We start from the raw sequence: 17,053 nt of genomic DNA, 5'->3' as shown, positions 1-17,053 counted from the left end.
TGCGATTTCTCATTAAATCATTTTAAAGTAATCATTCCATTTATTTACATGTGTTTACTTACGTCTTTTTGTTTGGTGGACACTATACCGGTACTTACCCCTTCGTCATTGCTCTATCACACAATTTCAATCTGAAATGACTGGACTGGAGGAAAAATAATCAAAACCTAACACTAAAGATAGGACGCAGGCAATTTTGATTTCAAAACTCTGGAGTAAATTGGTGTAACATGACTTATGTGTCATTTTTCAAGTTAAATTTTGCAAACGTGTGAAATCTGGCTGTGTCAGAGAGGTCTGAGATTTGTGTCTCCAAGCTGCAGGTAGATTGCCTTCAACAGTGAAAGAATTTCTAAATCTGTTTCATTTCAGTAAAAAACAAAGAATGATACAAACTTGACATTATTACTTTTGGATTTTTGGAAAATACACCTAAAATAAATAAGGTCACTAGTTGAGTGCAGACTTAACCAAGACAAAACATTGTATGGCGGATATGGCTGAGGTGTTTCATTTGTAGTTCATTGTAGGCAATTTTGCCTCGTTTATCTTATGTAAAATTACCAAAAACTCCACAAAATATATTTAACCAACAATAATTGTAATGTTTGTGCTACGAAAACTTGTGTGTTTCATGATTATGGTTCAGGGTCTTGTCTGAAATGGTTTGTGAAATCCAAAACCTTTTTTTAGCTGAGCCATTGATATATCAATCAGACTGCCTAAACAGGTCCAAGCAAGTGCAGAATTCTGTATGTGAATTTTCGCACCAAAATGCACATGTTTGTTTTCGTAAAGTTGTATACATGAAGATCATTTTTAAACTGATAATTAATAAAACTTGAATATTTGTAACATGGGAATGTTATTTTTATAACGTTTTGAAAGCGATTTTTATATGACGTAGATTAATAACCAGATAGCTGATTAGTAGATCGAATGCCAGTTTTCGATGAACACAACGGTAACTTAGCTACATTCGCGGCAGATGTATCATGTGATTTGATAAGTTATTTATTACACTTTTTAACTTGAAGTGACAGATTATAAGGTAGAGATATTTTTTCATAGTAGACATATTTTTGTTCTGAAACCAATCAATTCATTGGGAAAGCAGTTAAAAGCAGTAAGAAGGGTAAAGAAGATTTTGCCTACCGCCAGTAGCGTTAACATGTATGAATTTTTGTATTTTTATTGTATGTTGAAGTAATTATATTCATAAATTCAAATTTAAAGTTACTGTAGGACTTTTAATGTGTTATAATCTGCAAGCATTAAAATACAAAGTGGACACACTTGATTAGTAGAGATTTAGAATGGATTAAAAAAATAATGCTAGTGCTTATTTTCATATCTGGATTTGATTAAAATAACTGAAAATGATGTATATTGCTATTGATCTTTTTGGTATAAGGCTTAAAGCTGGAAGCTTTTTTTTCTCGGCAGATTACAACCTGATTAGAACGACAGAAAAGACATCGAACAGACGTTTGATCAATTTGATTTCCAGCGATATTTCATCATTCTGTCATATAAGGCTCCGCTGACCAGGCAAATGAAAATATTCATGATTGGATTTTTGGTTGGAGACTATAATAAATACGTCCAGAAGGGCGGAGTATTTCGTCAATTCTAGACACCCTGTGGAGGGAAAATCAAGCAAATGTTAATTAAACGGATATCACGGAAATGACGTATATCCTCAAGATATATTCCTGAAAAGATTTCAATCCCTTTAGTTAATATCATTATTAGGAGCGTGCGTTGTCCATTAACAGTCTTTCATGGATAAGACGTCCAGTATTTGCCTTTAGGTGCTGGGCTTTCAAATACAGCTCTATAAATGGTGCACTTTGTCTGGAAACATAAATCTCAGAAACTTACTATAAAAAATAGCAAAATCTTAGTCTCTAATTACCAAACTCCCATTTACATTCCCTGATAGAAATTGGTGTACTTATTTTGTTACAAAACAGGAAAATGTGTCCATGTAGGGAGAATGATAATGGTACTAGCTTAATGAAAGGCGAATGTTTTTGTTGTTAATCCAAGAACTCTGATAATATTGCACTTAATATATATATACAACTGATATATAACTAATAGTATCTGACTTTTTGTGACCTTTTCAGAGGTTACAGCTGTCTTTTCTTTGAGGTATAATGTCAAAGTCCTAATGGCATTGTCATAGAATCATCATTGTTCAAAAGTTGCGGTGTTGATCATTATCTTTTACGTCCTCTGCTTTAATACCAGTTATAACTGTTAAAGGGACTTAGACACCAGATGATGAATTTGCAAGAAAAAAAGAAAGTTGTTAATAACTTTGATATATTTGTGTACAACACATCGAGTCTTACTTACTGATGTATCACATCGCTTACAACACATGTATCTTTCACAGTTTTTGTGTATTTTTCTAGCTTAAAATCTGATGGGTAGACATACCCAGTAAGTTTAAAATTAGCGTTGCATGGTTACATTATTGACACTTATCATGTGACTTTCACATGCTAAATATACACTCAAAATGGCTCCCTGAAAGGACGGACACTGCAAGGAACCAGACAACTGCTGTGCAAAACATCATAGACATAGAGCCGGACAGATTAACATCGGTGATGAAATTGATCAGTGGAACTTTTTGAAAGAGATTAACACTGCTGAAATGACAGTGAGTTGGCTACTTTGTTTATTGACAGGTTTGTGTGTAAAACAATCATGTAACTTGCAAGGTGTTTGGATAAACCATTCCATGCTCTTTTTAAACTGGGAAACCTGATTTCACACCATCTTTAAATGAGGAATTAAACTCTGTGTGGGAAAATTATTGTTGCGTTTATTCTTTAAATCATTTAAAATTATGTATCATTTAAAATTATGTATTATTGGCATCATACTAGCTCATATTAACACAGTTTATTTTGATGAAGACTATATTTGACAATGTTGGGACCATCTTCGGTCTAGTCCCTTTAAGTTCACAGATTGACGACAAATACTGCCTTATTTTAAGACCAAAGTATTTTCAGTAAAATTTTGCTAGCAAGAGTGATTTAAGGATATTGTTTTAATTTTAAGCTCTTTAAGAATACTAGTAAATAAGGATTTTTGAAGTTAAACTCAAAAATGACATTGACAGAAGTTTGTCACAGCATTGTATCAGTTTAGGTTTAGCATGACCAATCTTCTTGACAAAAAGATTTGATGAGTTATTATGTGACCATAGATGATAGATCATCAGGGAAAATGGGCACTTTAAATGGCAGCATCCTCTTCACGATGTTGTTCTGTTACAATTGTATCTTGTTGTATTTCTGAATGTAAGAAATGGATTGTTCAGTTAAAAATCTCTTTATTTATAAATGATTTTGTCTGGATCTGCAGAATACAGAAATTCATTGCCATCTGTTTTTTTCGGTTCTCATTTTTCTCGTTAAACGTATAGGTATGTTGAATATGATTACCTGTTGTTGGTTCTGTTTATGTAATGAATGTAAACTTCAGTTTGAAGACAAGAGTCTTTAATCATGGTAAATTAATGATCCGGAAATCGAAAAAGAAATTTTCAGCGATTTCTCTTTTCCGATTATCTACTTAGAAGTATCGGAAGAAAATTAATGGGTTATTTCTCTTATAGAAGAATAATCTTTGCAGTCCTACATTTGAATTTAAGATACATCTTTTAATTATTGTGTGTTAATCTTGCCATATACTGTGAGTGACATAATTATACTTATGAAAATATACTGTATTATATCATGTATAGGACGCTAGCATAGATAGGACGCAGGCAAAAAAATAGTTGAAAAAACAGGTAAAAACCCTTAATATATAAGATAGGACGCAGCGGAAAAATGTCAAAATCGGAGCCGAAAAATCGAGGTTGGTAAAGTATTTATAACTTATATTGAAAAATTTTTTAAAAAAAATGTATATAAGGCATATTTCGATAACTGTCTGGTGTATTTCGATAATTATCGTCGTATTTCCGTAATTTAGCATTTCGATAATTTAGTGTACACAACAATGATATAAGTCTTGACATTTTGAGAACATTATAAGACTTATACAAATGCTGTATTAGTCCCGACACCCCTTCTGTCTGACAGTCAACCGTTGCAATAGTTCTGACATGCCTTTGAATGACAGTCAACCGTTGCAACCGTTGCAAACTGTGTATTGTCAAAACTGATGATTGTTTTGATAAGGCTTGTTGCTGCGCGGAATAAAGCATGTCAGGCATAATTAATGCGTGTCGGTAATTATCCTTGCCAGCAGAAGGCACGACGGGTAAAGTGTGAACAAACAACCATACGGTATTACCATTGCAATAGTTCTTTCTATTGATGTTTTTCTAATGACAGACAGCGGGTGTTTTTCACACCTTCGCACATTTGAAAAGATTTGATAGTGACAATAATGCTACTTTGCGTTATGCACATTCCTTTATTATTTTTTTAAAACAGTAACATACAACAAAATGTTTTGTAAAATATCAAAACATTAAAATCATGAACAATATTTGATATTTACCTCCTTTCCCGATTTTCAGTTGCCTTTATAACTCAATCCAGTTAATTGCTGACTCACATCGAGTTTTTGTGAGTAGCGTCCCTTTTGTAAAAAAAGTAAACACTCATGTTTGTTTTTAATTTATTTCTCAATAAATAATTTTAAAGTAAACATTCAATATGTTTCTGCATGTGTTAACTTGCGTGATTTTACCTATGTCAGTTGTTCTCTTCGGTGAGGCAGTACAGATACTTACTATTACTGCGTTCTTCCCTGGTCCGATATTTTCGACCTGAAATGGAAAAAGATGAAATTCTAATAGCATAGAAAGGACGCAGGCACTTTTTAAGACAAAAATTGGGGGTAAAAAAGTGCGTCCTATGCATGATATAATACGGTAGTTGTTCATCACCATATATATTGAAGGAACTATAATGTTTTATGTTGATGATTTAACTAATATATTTACTATAAATTATTCATGATACATTAACTAATTGTTTATCATTCTTAATCATCGTTGTCAATGGGGTCATTATAATGTCATAAAAATATTGAAAAGGAATGAAACAAAGGAATTATTTTGAAAGGTTTAATATAAGTAGTTATAGGCAATATCATATAAATTTTTTACTCCACAGACTTTTGGTGTGTTATTTTTAAAATACAAAATTTATTCCAATTTTTTCATTAAAATCAAAGAAAGCATGAAGAAAATGTGTTCTTTGTTTTATTATGAAGCAATTTTGTGTCAAATTGTCTTTGTAATATTTGTTATCTTTTATTTAATAGTTCTTAATGTTTTTGTCCCATAAGTCTGATGTACATATTGTCTCGATCTTTTGCTGTTCAGATGTAAATCTTTATTCATATGAAATATATGATATTTGGTATGAAAATTAATGTTATCTTATGAGGAATTCATTTATATTCTTTATAACATAGAAGTTTTATATTATATGCAATATTTCATACATTTTCTTTATTTCCTTTTATATATGAAGGGTTTCATAATGGTTTTTAATTCTTCAACAAACTGTTATTTCTTGTGTCTACAATTGTTTCCTTTAATTTTAGCACCTTCATTATTTTATGTTCTAACTAATTTTTATGCAACAGGCTGAGCCTAAGACAAGTTTTGATAGCTTATAAGCCTGAGTGAGACATTTCAGACATTCTTGTTACTTCTTAACCTTTTAAAACAACAATATGTTTCATATAAAAGCCTAAGGATCACTTTTATTAAGGACTTCGAATTGTATGGTGTTCCATTACATACTTTATACTTTGTGTGTTACCAAAGTCAGGACATTGTGTTACAAATATTATTTTCTAGGAACAGTTTAATAAGTGTGTTTAATAATTTGTGTTACAAATTTAAAATACTTAAACACTTGTATTACAAGAATCATTGATGACACTGTATAAATTACTTCTACTGGTGTTCCATAGAACTGTATACATGTGATTATATTCTGGACGTTATTAAAACTTTAAAACATTCATTGTGAGTTGCGTCAGGATTTGAACCCACACATTCACGTCATTATAGTTTTCGTATTATCAATATCAAGAAGAACGATTTTTCCATCATATTGCCCATTAAACCCATTTAAACACAATCTTGAACAATAAATTTATTGGACAATGGAACAATTTTATGTACCAATATACTTTCTATTTACTCAACAGTTTTGAGTTATGGTACTGTTAAAAGCACAAAAAATGAATAAACCAAAATTTCTGAGGTAATTATAGCAGATTTTAAGAAAAATGTTCATTTTAATTACAATAGATAATAACCCTGATGTTAGGAAAAGGTTTGAAACATTATTTGTTTTCAACCACAGATTCAATCACTTAAGCATCATATGCAACTGTATAAAAATATGACACTTATTTTGATCAATTTAGAGTATGTGGCACCACGCACCCCAGTTAAGTCGTGCAGCGTCGGGAACGGGCCAGTATATACACTCCAGTATAGTAGGGGTGGTCACCGAGCCCGAGCCACACTGTCTAAGGGGCACGTGCAGTTGGCCATTAATTTGGGGAATTAGCTGGCACAACTGCAAGTTACCGTTTAAGTTCAGATCACGTTTAATGGTTCACTTTGATTACCAACTCAAGTCCAATTAAGATGTTTAAAAGTTGGTTCTTTATTAATTCCACATTTAAGTTGAATAGTTAACAAAGATAAATCCAAAGACTTATTTAACAAGAAACATTCAATAGTCCATGTGATATATTAAGTTATGAAAGTAAGTAAATTAATTATATAGTCACAAAAAAGTAGTTCAAAGATATTTCCTTAGTAAAAGAAGAAGTACAAAGTTCCTAGTTTATATGTATCTCTAATGTATATATTTCTCCTCCCTAAATGAAAAATGTACATACTTATATAATAACTTAAAGAGTAGAAGTTACCAATCAGAATTAAGTGATCAAAAGATAATGATCGAAGATTGTAGAAAGTGTCACTCAAAAATAATTATTGTCAAAAATAAAATTTACAATTAGATTAAGTCTGAGATAATTGAGAAGTGTCAAAGTCTCCAAGAGTAAGGTTTATGATTATGATCTGAGATAATTAACTGATAAAAATTAAGAAGAGGAAGCAGTAAAATCTTATCAGAAATGTCAAAACACTCAATTGCAATTAGAATGACTGACAAAAGTCTCTTTAGGAAATTATGAAAGTAAATATCATAGAAAAATAAGATGTAACCAAAAAAAAGAACAGTAAATTTTCTAACAGAATTTGGAAGAGAAAGTCACACGGTGACATATGTATGAAAGGTTATTATATTTAAAAGAGGTAGCATAAAAAAAATGAGTTGATGTTCAGTTCCAACTTCCTCAGATTTAAATTATATGAATATCTGACTGTCAACTGGTAATGGCATGTGCTTACCAAAATGAACAGAATGTTCAAAATACTATTACGGTCAGAGTGTTGGGTCTTTCCATTGTTCAACCAGTGTTCCTTTCCATACTGATCACTTATTCCGACCAGACATTTTTCCGACATTGTTGTGTTTGTCAGTATTCGGTCAAAAATGACTTTCAAACGACATTTCAGAGAAAACAATGAATCGTATTCCTGTGGGGATAAGGCTATCTTCTACATCATGAACATCATCAGATCAAATTCTTCAAGCATATAATAGTTGTCTGAGCAAAAAAAAAGCTTAATATACTAAAAAGCTTGGACCAACAACAACTTGTTATTTTATTATCTTGACAAACACTTCACATTGAAATTATTATAAGGCATTTTTTAAAAGAAATGTTGCCTTTTCATTTCAGTTAGATAACAGCATTTAACCTCCGTGTTTTAATAGAAAATTATAAAACATTTTACAGGAAGCAGCCATTTTGTTGGAACTACAATTGACTGTGGTGATAAATGCTAAACCGGTTTCATATATATAACAGACTACTCCATGCATCAGTCATTTCCTATTACAAAACTATCTGGTTTGCATTGAAAATATAGGTGTGATTGCCCATTTTTTTATAAATTTAAAAAGGTGTTAAATCCACTGAAATTAACATGAATTTGGTACCAAGTCTGAAATTGTATTAGTTATAAAGTCGAAAGATGTACAGTGGGTCAGTAAACTCAGTCTCTAAATAAATTGAGAGTTATTTCCCTTGATTAATTAATGAAGGAAGGATGCATTTGACATTAGTATGCATTGATGTGGTTTTATTTGATTTGTATTTGCAGTGTGGGAAGACATTGAAATCGAAAAAAAAGTTTCTTTAGAAGAGAATTTATCTAGATTTCTCAGAGGAATTAGAGCTGGATTGGTTTTATTAATCGCTTTTCCCGTGGCTCAATTTGTCAACTAATGAAATGGAGGGAAAACTGTCATTGGGTTTTATTTAAGCAATATTTGTTTTAAATTTAATCTTAATTTTATTATATGTTATAGACATAAACAACCTTGAATTTTAATCATTGAAAATGTGTTTTGAAGATTTTAAATTATTACTTAAAAAACTCATTTTCTTGTGTTTAAGGAATCTGACCCACATATATCTGATGCCCGATATATTTTTAATCATTTGAAAGCGTTTTGTGTGTAGAAATAGGAAATGTAATAAAACTACTAAAACAAGATTTATTGCAAACTCCATGCAGTGCATTAATCACAGTGCCACCAAGCAAGTCAGGTGGCCATAGATTCCATAGGTAAAGATTTGAATTCTTTAATTTAAAAAACAAAACAAAAAAACTCTTGATTAACTGAAATTTGTTAAAACTGTCCAAAAAGGAGAGAAGAAAAAACATTTAAAAAAAAGATTATGAACTTTAAATAGCTTAAATATAGCTTTACTTATCATGGTGGCATAGATCTATTCTGCTTGTCAGGGGAGATCACTGCGTAGGGAATTAATTGCCCTGTAAAAAATTACAAAATAGTTCAATTTCACTGGTTTGACAATTTTTGATTGGGTGATGGAGAATTACACAATGAATGTCCAAATATTAAAACATTAGTTCCCTTCAAGCACATTTGTGTGACATCAGGGCCACAACAACTTATTTTATATAAAGTTTAACCATATTTTTTGCTAAAAATTCAAAATGTTCCAATGTTAACAAGGTCAGTATTTGGAATGCTGACCGATACCACATTAGCAGTGAAAGGCAGTACAAGATTGACAACTTTGAAAAGGAGTTCTTGATTGATCTATCATAGCTTATAGTTTATAGGTTGCCTGAAAGCTTAAAAAAATCAAGAATGCTGTGTTAATGTAAATACCAGTTGCCAGGTGGGGTAGAAAACTTGCATCCGGAATAACCTTTCAGTTGCAATATATTGTGCTTAGCAGCACAATATAAATGTGCTTAGCAGCACAATTTAGAATGCAAAACTAGGTCAGCTGAAAGCCATGACAGTTTTCTTTGAATTGTTTTTACTGTTCCTCACAGTCACTGTACACACAAGTACACATTTATAGTAAAGGGAGGAAAAAAGTTTTAAAAAATCTTTGTTGTTTTGTTCAAAGAAATTGCTTTGATGAAAATTTGTAATTGATTTGAATGGCTCTAAAAATCAATTCTATCAATGTTGTGAAAATGCAAAAATGATGGTAGAAATTAAAGCTAGGCACGCTTTGAAGGAAGTCCTCATCATTACAGAGCTGTACACAACCCTTTGATTATTGACTGGAAACTTGTCATGAACATTGATGGCAACCATAAACCTTGAGGCATTTAATGGTTTTCCAAGATACAGTTCCACCATTCCTTTATAATCATTTCTAGAATTTACTTTCAAGGCAAAACAATATTCTTGTCTCTAAACTTTTTACTGTTGTCAGACTACTACTTCTGAAACTTCCCTCTTTAACTATTTATTAGACAGTATTGAAGCAATATATATATATTATATAAATGGCTGTTCAATGATTTTGAAAAGAATACTTGAAGATAATGGAAAAAAGAGAAGTACAACAAATGAGAATATAGACAACTGAAATGCCTCCATTGCAAATGCCATATACAATGCAGAATTCTTTCAGAAAAGTCCTGTTTTGTCGTGAAAGATTCTTTTTATATCATTTTTTGATGTCATCAGCATGATTGATTTCTTCTTGACAATGGCTATTTAAGCTCAAAGACAATCAGGCTGGATACAGTTGTTATGCCAGGCAATTAATTGTTACACCAGTATTGTCTGGGATATCTGATGTTAATGCGAGTACTGTTATGTGGCTTGAAATAACCTTGACCAAGACAATTTATTTTTTATTATGCCCCCTTTTGAAAAAAAAGGGGTATATTGTTTTGCACATGTCGGTCGGTCGGTCGGTCGGTCGGTCGGTCTGTCTGTCTGTCGGTCGGTCGGTCGGAATACCAAATGGTTTCCGATCAATAACTTGAGAACGCTTTGACCGAGGGACCTCATACTTGGTATGTGTATTGGTCATCACCAGCAGATGAACCCTATTGATTTTGAGGTCAGTGGGTCAAAGGTCAAGGTCAGTGTGACCTTTACATGAAAAACGGTTTCCGATCAATAACTTGAGAACGCTTTGACCCAGGAACCTCATACTTGGTAGGTGTATTGGTCATGACCAGCAGATGAACCCTATTGATTTTGAGGTCAGTGGGTCAAAGGTCAAGGTCAGTGTGACCTTAACATGAAAAACGGTTTCCGATCAATAACTTGAGAACGCTTTGACCCAGGGACCTCATACTAGGTAGGCTTATTGGTCATGACCAGCAGATGAACCCTATTGATTTTGAGGTCAGTGGGTCAAAGGTCAAGGTCAGTGTGACCTTTACATGAAAAACGGTTTCCGATCAATAACTTGAGAACGCTTTGACCCAGGAACCTCATACTTGGTAGGTGTATTGGTCATGACCAGCAGATGAACCCTATTGATTTTGAGGTCAAAGGTCAAGGTCAGTGTGACCTTAACATGAAAAACGGTTTCCGATCAATAACTTGAGAACGCTTTGACCCAGGGACCTCATACTAGGTAGGCTTATTGGTCATGACCAGCAGATGAACCCTATTGATTTTGAGGTCAGTGGGTCAAAGGTCAAGGTCAGTGTGACTGTAAGCTGAAAAAAGGTTTTCTGATTGTCCATATTTTATTTTCTTATATAGTAGACAGTAGAAATTTATATGTCACTAAATGCATGAGTTGAAGTATCAGTTTTCAGTGAACATCTAGTTTAATTATGCCCCCCTTCGAAGCAGAGGGGTTATATAATTGCTTTGCACATGTCGGTCGGTCTGTTGGAAGACCAAAGCTTGTCCGAGTGATAACTCAACAATTCCCGGACCTATGGTCATCAAACTTGACATGAAGATTAGGTATGACCAGTAGATGACCTGCCTCATATGCATCCAATGACAAATCAGCTGTCATTTCAGTCCATGCATATTTCATTCAATTGTCCAAATATTTCTGGCAACTTGGCGCTCAGGGGGCATAATGTTTGACAAACATCTCTTGTTCCAATCTAAGATTTTATTTTTTATCTTCAAATTATCACTATGTTGAAACTTTATTATAGCAAAAAAATGGATTCAAAGCAATTAGGAGGTTTTAGTCTGAAAAAAAAATGTATTCAGGGGTGGGGAAACAGGTAAGGGATCTTGATAGTATTAGGATTAATAAAATGCACTTATAATAATAATTCTTGACCTCAAGAGTTCTGAGTGACATCATGTTTATTGTTCCCTATCATTTTTTTATATATATATAATAGATATAATTAATTATTGAAAATATAGTATGACATTGATCCTAAGGGCTTTATTTTGTGTCAGCTATACTCTTTAGTATTGCTATCTACGTACTTAGTACTCATTTTTAGGTATTGTTCTTCATTTAAATTATTGTGTTAAGAACTGATGATGTTTCTACTTTTCAGGTGACAAACCATTAGCAGAGCAACTCGGCTTCGACATTAACGACATTGAGCAGCGGTATGAATTTTCATTCTTGTAAAAATTCACAATTGGTATATTATTTTTTTCGTAATTGATAAAATGGGAGTGTGTCAAATTTACAACTAGTTCCATATTTCAACACAAACATTTTTTTTGTTATGATATTGGTTGTGTGTAGCCTACAGTATTACCCAATAGGGTAGTGGGTTATATAAAAGATGATGGCTTGTAGTGGAAGCAATATGGCTGCAGATCAGTGTCAAGAAGGAAATAGTCTCCTATGCAGTTATCTCCCTTTTTACACATTGTATGCACTTATATAATTGTAAAGTTCCATTAAATAGTCTTGTTTTATTAATAAGATTTATATAGAAATATTTCAAATGAAAGAAAGTTTTGACTTTTTGAATGCGTCATCATGTAATTTTGATCATATTGTGTGATATTTTGGCCGTGATTGCTGTCCGGGAAAAGGAAGTACGTGCTGTATGAAGTTTGTGTAATAACCTGCAGTTTTGCAAGTCTTATGTAAAATTGAGATATAGCAATTGGTTCAAACCCAAGAATCAGTCTCAGTACCCACAAAAAAAACCTTTCCTGGTAGTGTACTATTCTTAGGTTACACACAACCAATTTCTTCTGGCAAATTTGGACTAGTATTCAGTGGTCGAGTAACTTAAAATAAATGATACTGCAGGACATGTTTATTCAGACAAATATGGTAAAGCTAGGAATTGTGGCTCTTAAACTTTTCATCTTAAAGGCTTTCAGTTGGATATAATGTAAATGTAATGAGTCTACCAGAAATATTTATATACAAGCTCTGAGTGCTCAATGGCAATATTATATATAGTTATATCATTTGTATGAGACAGTAAATAGAATGGATGAATATGCTATTGAGATGATTCTACATAAGCACATACAATTGTAAGAGCATGGAGCAGGGTATATCTTGGTAGATCTATTCAAAAGAGAAAAGAAATTAATTTTTCCATTATTGAGGCATCTGGTCAATGATGCCCAAGGGACAGTTTAATAGTGTCAGGCAGTTTGTCTGTTTGTTACATTGTAATGCTGTAGAGTCAATATTTTGTAAGAAAAAGTTTGATTGCCTATGTATCAGATTTACCTTATCACCTGTATATGTCTCTGGTAACTGAACAAATACTTTTTTTTTAATTGAATGCAACAACTTGACCTTCATCGACCAGATTTGTGGACCTTTCTTTCCAGACAACCCTTTTTGACTGGAGGCATGGAAAATTGCACAAAACTGTGATTCTTTCATTCCAAATTGATATCTTTGTTATATAATGTTTCAATTTCCAATATTCTGTAATAACTTGAGTTTTACAGCCAAAGGAATAAAAGTATCGAGAAACCCACGCCAGGAAATAGTTCTATCTACGTATCCATCAAACAATGGATTGGAACTATTAAATCTTATATAAGAATTTCTTCCTTTTATACCCCTGTGACATATGAACATGATGAAATATATACACAAGCATGTGTTTTGCAGGTTAAATGCGCTGGAAAAGCGGGTATTCATCGAGAACGGGGACCTTCCTAGAAGTGTTGGTGTTATACAGGGTCAAGTTGAGGGATTCAAGAACAAATTACAGGTACTGCACCGTCCCCAATGGTTTTAAAGTTATTTAGTGAAAATAAACACCCTTGGTCTGGCAGGATTTAATGAAAAAGCCGGCTTTAATGCAGATGTATTAACCCATTGTTAATAGGTAATAATTTTCAGTTGTACGCAAACCTTGTATCCTGGCTGACAAGTTTAAATTTATTATGAAAAAAAAAAATTGCTAACTATTTCCATAGCCGATAACATTTTTTCTTCAAGCATAATGTGATGAAAACCAATTGCTTGGTTGTAAAAATCTAACTAAATTTCCAATGCAGCATAATAAAAAAGATACAGTGTACATCATTTTGAGGGGAAGTTAATGTTGTTAAAAGTTTCATTTAATCTAAATCTGTGATAACTTTGAGTAGTTTCTTAAAAGATATATCGTAACAAGTGACTTCAACCGCAGGAATACTTCAAATAGCTCACATATTTTTCACATTTTTTATGAACTTTATTTTCTTATCAGAGTACAAGATCAATCATCAATTTGTATACAATTGAGTCTCAACAATGAGAGTTCCAAGATTTTAAATGATCAGTTTGATTAACCCGAGCCTTTATAACCGAACATTTGGCAGATAGATTTTCTCATTTTCATCTATCAATCAAATTATATCAGAAAATTGAGCACTTTCTATTCTTGAAGTGAAATAATTGCCCAAATTGGCAGAAATTATCAACGCAAATCCAGATATTAGCACACTTTGATACCCTATTGTAAAACGGAGTTTTCTAATTGTTCGGATTCCACTGTGTATTTGTTTTGATAATGAACTTAGATTAGAATAATCTGAGCCAATATTTACTTCAGTTTGTGTTATCAAATTGAGATGTCGACAAATTAGGTTACGAGTAGCAATAGTATTCCTTCGTTGAATTGCGAACTATATAGGAGTTCTTCAGATGAGTACGAAGATTTTTTTTTTAATTTGTTATGTATTGACACAGCTGTCATTTCAAAGGGTACTTTTTGAGTAATATCCCTTGATTAAATGGAAAAAAAACCCAGATGTTATTTAAGCAAACTAGATTTTAGAGGCACAGTTTCTTTGGGGTGTTATATTTAGCTTTGGTTATACGTAGATGTAATACTATTATAAAAAAATAGATATAAAATGTCTTAGTAGTCATAATTAAGGAGATCAGATGTTTATACGCCTGTTTATTAAGAATAGGAAGTATAATAGTTTTACCTGCAACGTATTGAGGTCACTTGGGTTACATCCAGTATGTTGTCCAATCAATAACTTCAGAAGCATAAGTTGAAGTAAATCACCAAATTTGGTCAAAGTGTGTACAGGCATAATATCTTGGACAAGTTTGATAACCAGCTATATCGCCCGTGTCACTTACTTAAGAGTTTGCACAGACTTGAATTTTAGGCTGCTGGATGAAGATTTCTTAAATTTGGAAAAAACTGAACAAATTTTGATTTTACTTTGAAAAGTGCTTGTATATTTTCAGAAATAGTCCTGAAATTTCCTCATTCTGCTTCAAATTGAGTTTCTTTAACAAAAGGTCCATCTTTACAAAACAGTTTGGTCTAAGTGAAATATCCTTGAAAACTCTGTGATTGTTTTGCCAGTTTGGCATGAACCCTGTAAGAGTTATCACCCTTTAAGTATAGAAATGACTTTAAATTGTTCTTTTTCCATCAATGTTACCTCTAAAGCCTTTGTCCAGTCTTCACCAAATTTGGTCAGAATGTGTATGGTCAGAATATCTGTCAGACTGGTCCATCCATGTCACCTAATTCACTCCATAGTTATGAGCTTTGAATTAGCAAAAACTGTATTTACAGTGTCCATTCTCCAAATTGTGTTATTGTACAATTTTATTAACACCAAACTAGGTGTCCTAAAAAAGGACGGGAGTATTTTGCGACTGTTGGACCCTTATTAATTTTTGGTGCACCAAAGTCAAACTGATTTCAATCATTCTAAACTTGAACAAGTCACAATTAACATGGAAGAGATTATATATGCAAATTGATAGGAGTATAGATCTGCAGAAAATCTGTTTTCTACTTTACCTAAAAAAAGGTTAATTTTAAATTTCCAACTTACTTAGCTTGATTGAAATATATAGAATGGGCAGCCATGCTTATACAACTTAAAAATAACTTTAGGTAACTTTACCCTCAGAAAACATTGTATATGTAGTAAAAACATCTTAAATTCTTTTACAAAGGTTTTCAGCCCTTGAAAAATGTGAGCTATTATAAGGGACCTTAAAGTTATGGGTGTAAAATGCATTCAATCTCCAAATTTAACTTCATGGAATTGAAGAGTTTTATTTCCTTGAACACATAATCATAATGCAGTAATTACGAACTACCATACCAGTTGAGCAAATAAAATCTTCTGATTAGAGTCATATACTGGTATTAAAAGGCAGTTTCATACGCACAGTTTTACGTATTGTTGACTTTGTATGATTCGAGTGTGGTGATATCAGAAAAGGTTACTAGCATATCATGGAGATCGTGCATTGTGATGACGTAGTTTTGTGGATCATATAATCCTCATTATGTCATTGGCTGTAATGTTTGACATAGGTAGTGTCCTTGTTAAGGGGCAATAAAACATACTTGTAAAAATGCCTTACACATTTTGATGAATAATATGTCTGAGTGAACGGTAAATATTTGAAGTTAATCTAATGAGAGCTATTTGTTTAATTTGATAAAAGTTGTAATCAAATATCACAGTTGATGACAAACAAATAAATAGCTCCAGTATGTTTCATTTGTTTAATTCTGATATTTTTGTTTCACACAATAAGACTTATAGTGTAAGTTACATAAAACAGAACAAGCAAAAAACACATATAGTAGTTACGTACACTCCAGGCCCCAATTTCCCGAAACTTTTAAGCTAAATAGGCTTTAAGCTTATTAGTAGCTTATTTCAACTATCCAAAATATATAACAAAAATTTGATTGGGATGAATTAAAAATGGTTTATTTTGATAATCATAAAATATATAATTCCTATCTTGAGTATAAACTATCAGAAAGTAGTAAATATTACCCGAGTTATAGAAAAACAAAAATAATGAGCTTTAAGCTTAATCCTGTTATAAGTGACTCAAGAAGTTTCTAGAACATGGGGCCAGAACTAGCATTCTTGTTTTCTTAAATTTGATTGTTTGTGTCATTTTTTCTGGTATTAAATGATTTGAAATATAAATCTGTAATAAATGAACTTATTCTATTGCTGATATTTGTCCATTCAAAAAATCATGCCACACCTTGGATTTGTGAATAGAAAACAGAATTTAATAACTGAAGGTAAAATCCAATTCTGTATGTTATTGAAAAATCTACAATGTAGAAGCCAAAAAGTTTTGCAGTTTTTTAATCAATTTATATTAAATTGTTCAGGAAATCAGTCAAGAAATCACAGTTTAATTAAAATAAGTTGGGTATCAGATAAATTCATTATTTGAATGATTTGCTATTTTATTA

The 17,053-nt window shown here is 32.1% G+C and overlaps 1 protein-coding gene across 7 annotated transcripts in view; it reads left to right on the top strand.

Annotated features, from left to right (window-relative positions):
* LOC128246764 (high affinity cGMP-specific 3',5'-cyclic phosphodiesterase 9A-like) overlaps window positions 1-17,053 on the top strand; it is a 75,394-nt gene that overhangs the window by 19,606 nt on the left and 38,735 nt on the right. For 5 of the 7 annotated variants that reach the window (XM_052965186.1, XM_052965182.1, XM_052965187.1 and 2 more), the window contains exons 3-4: window positions 11,921-11,975; window positions 13,465-13,567. In XM_052965186.1, the coding sequence (XP_052821146.1) occupies window positions 11,921-11,975; window positions 13,465-13,567 (158 nt within the window). The remainder of the gene's footprint in view (window positions 1-11,920; window positions 11,976-13,464; window positions 13,568-17,053) is intronic. The other 2 variants (XM_052965184.1, XM_052965183.1) reach the window with 2 other exon arrangements.

This window comes from Mya arenaria, chromosome 9 (assembly GCF_026914265.1).
Source record: "Mya arenaria isolate MELC-2E11 chromosome 9, ASM2691426v1".
NCBI lineage: Eukaryota > Metazoa > Mollusca > Bivalvia > Myida > Myidae > Mya > Mya arenaria.
This window is presented reverse-complemented; position numbering and strand designations above follow the sequence as displayed.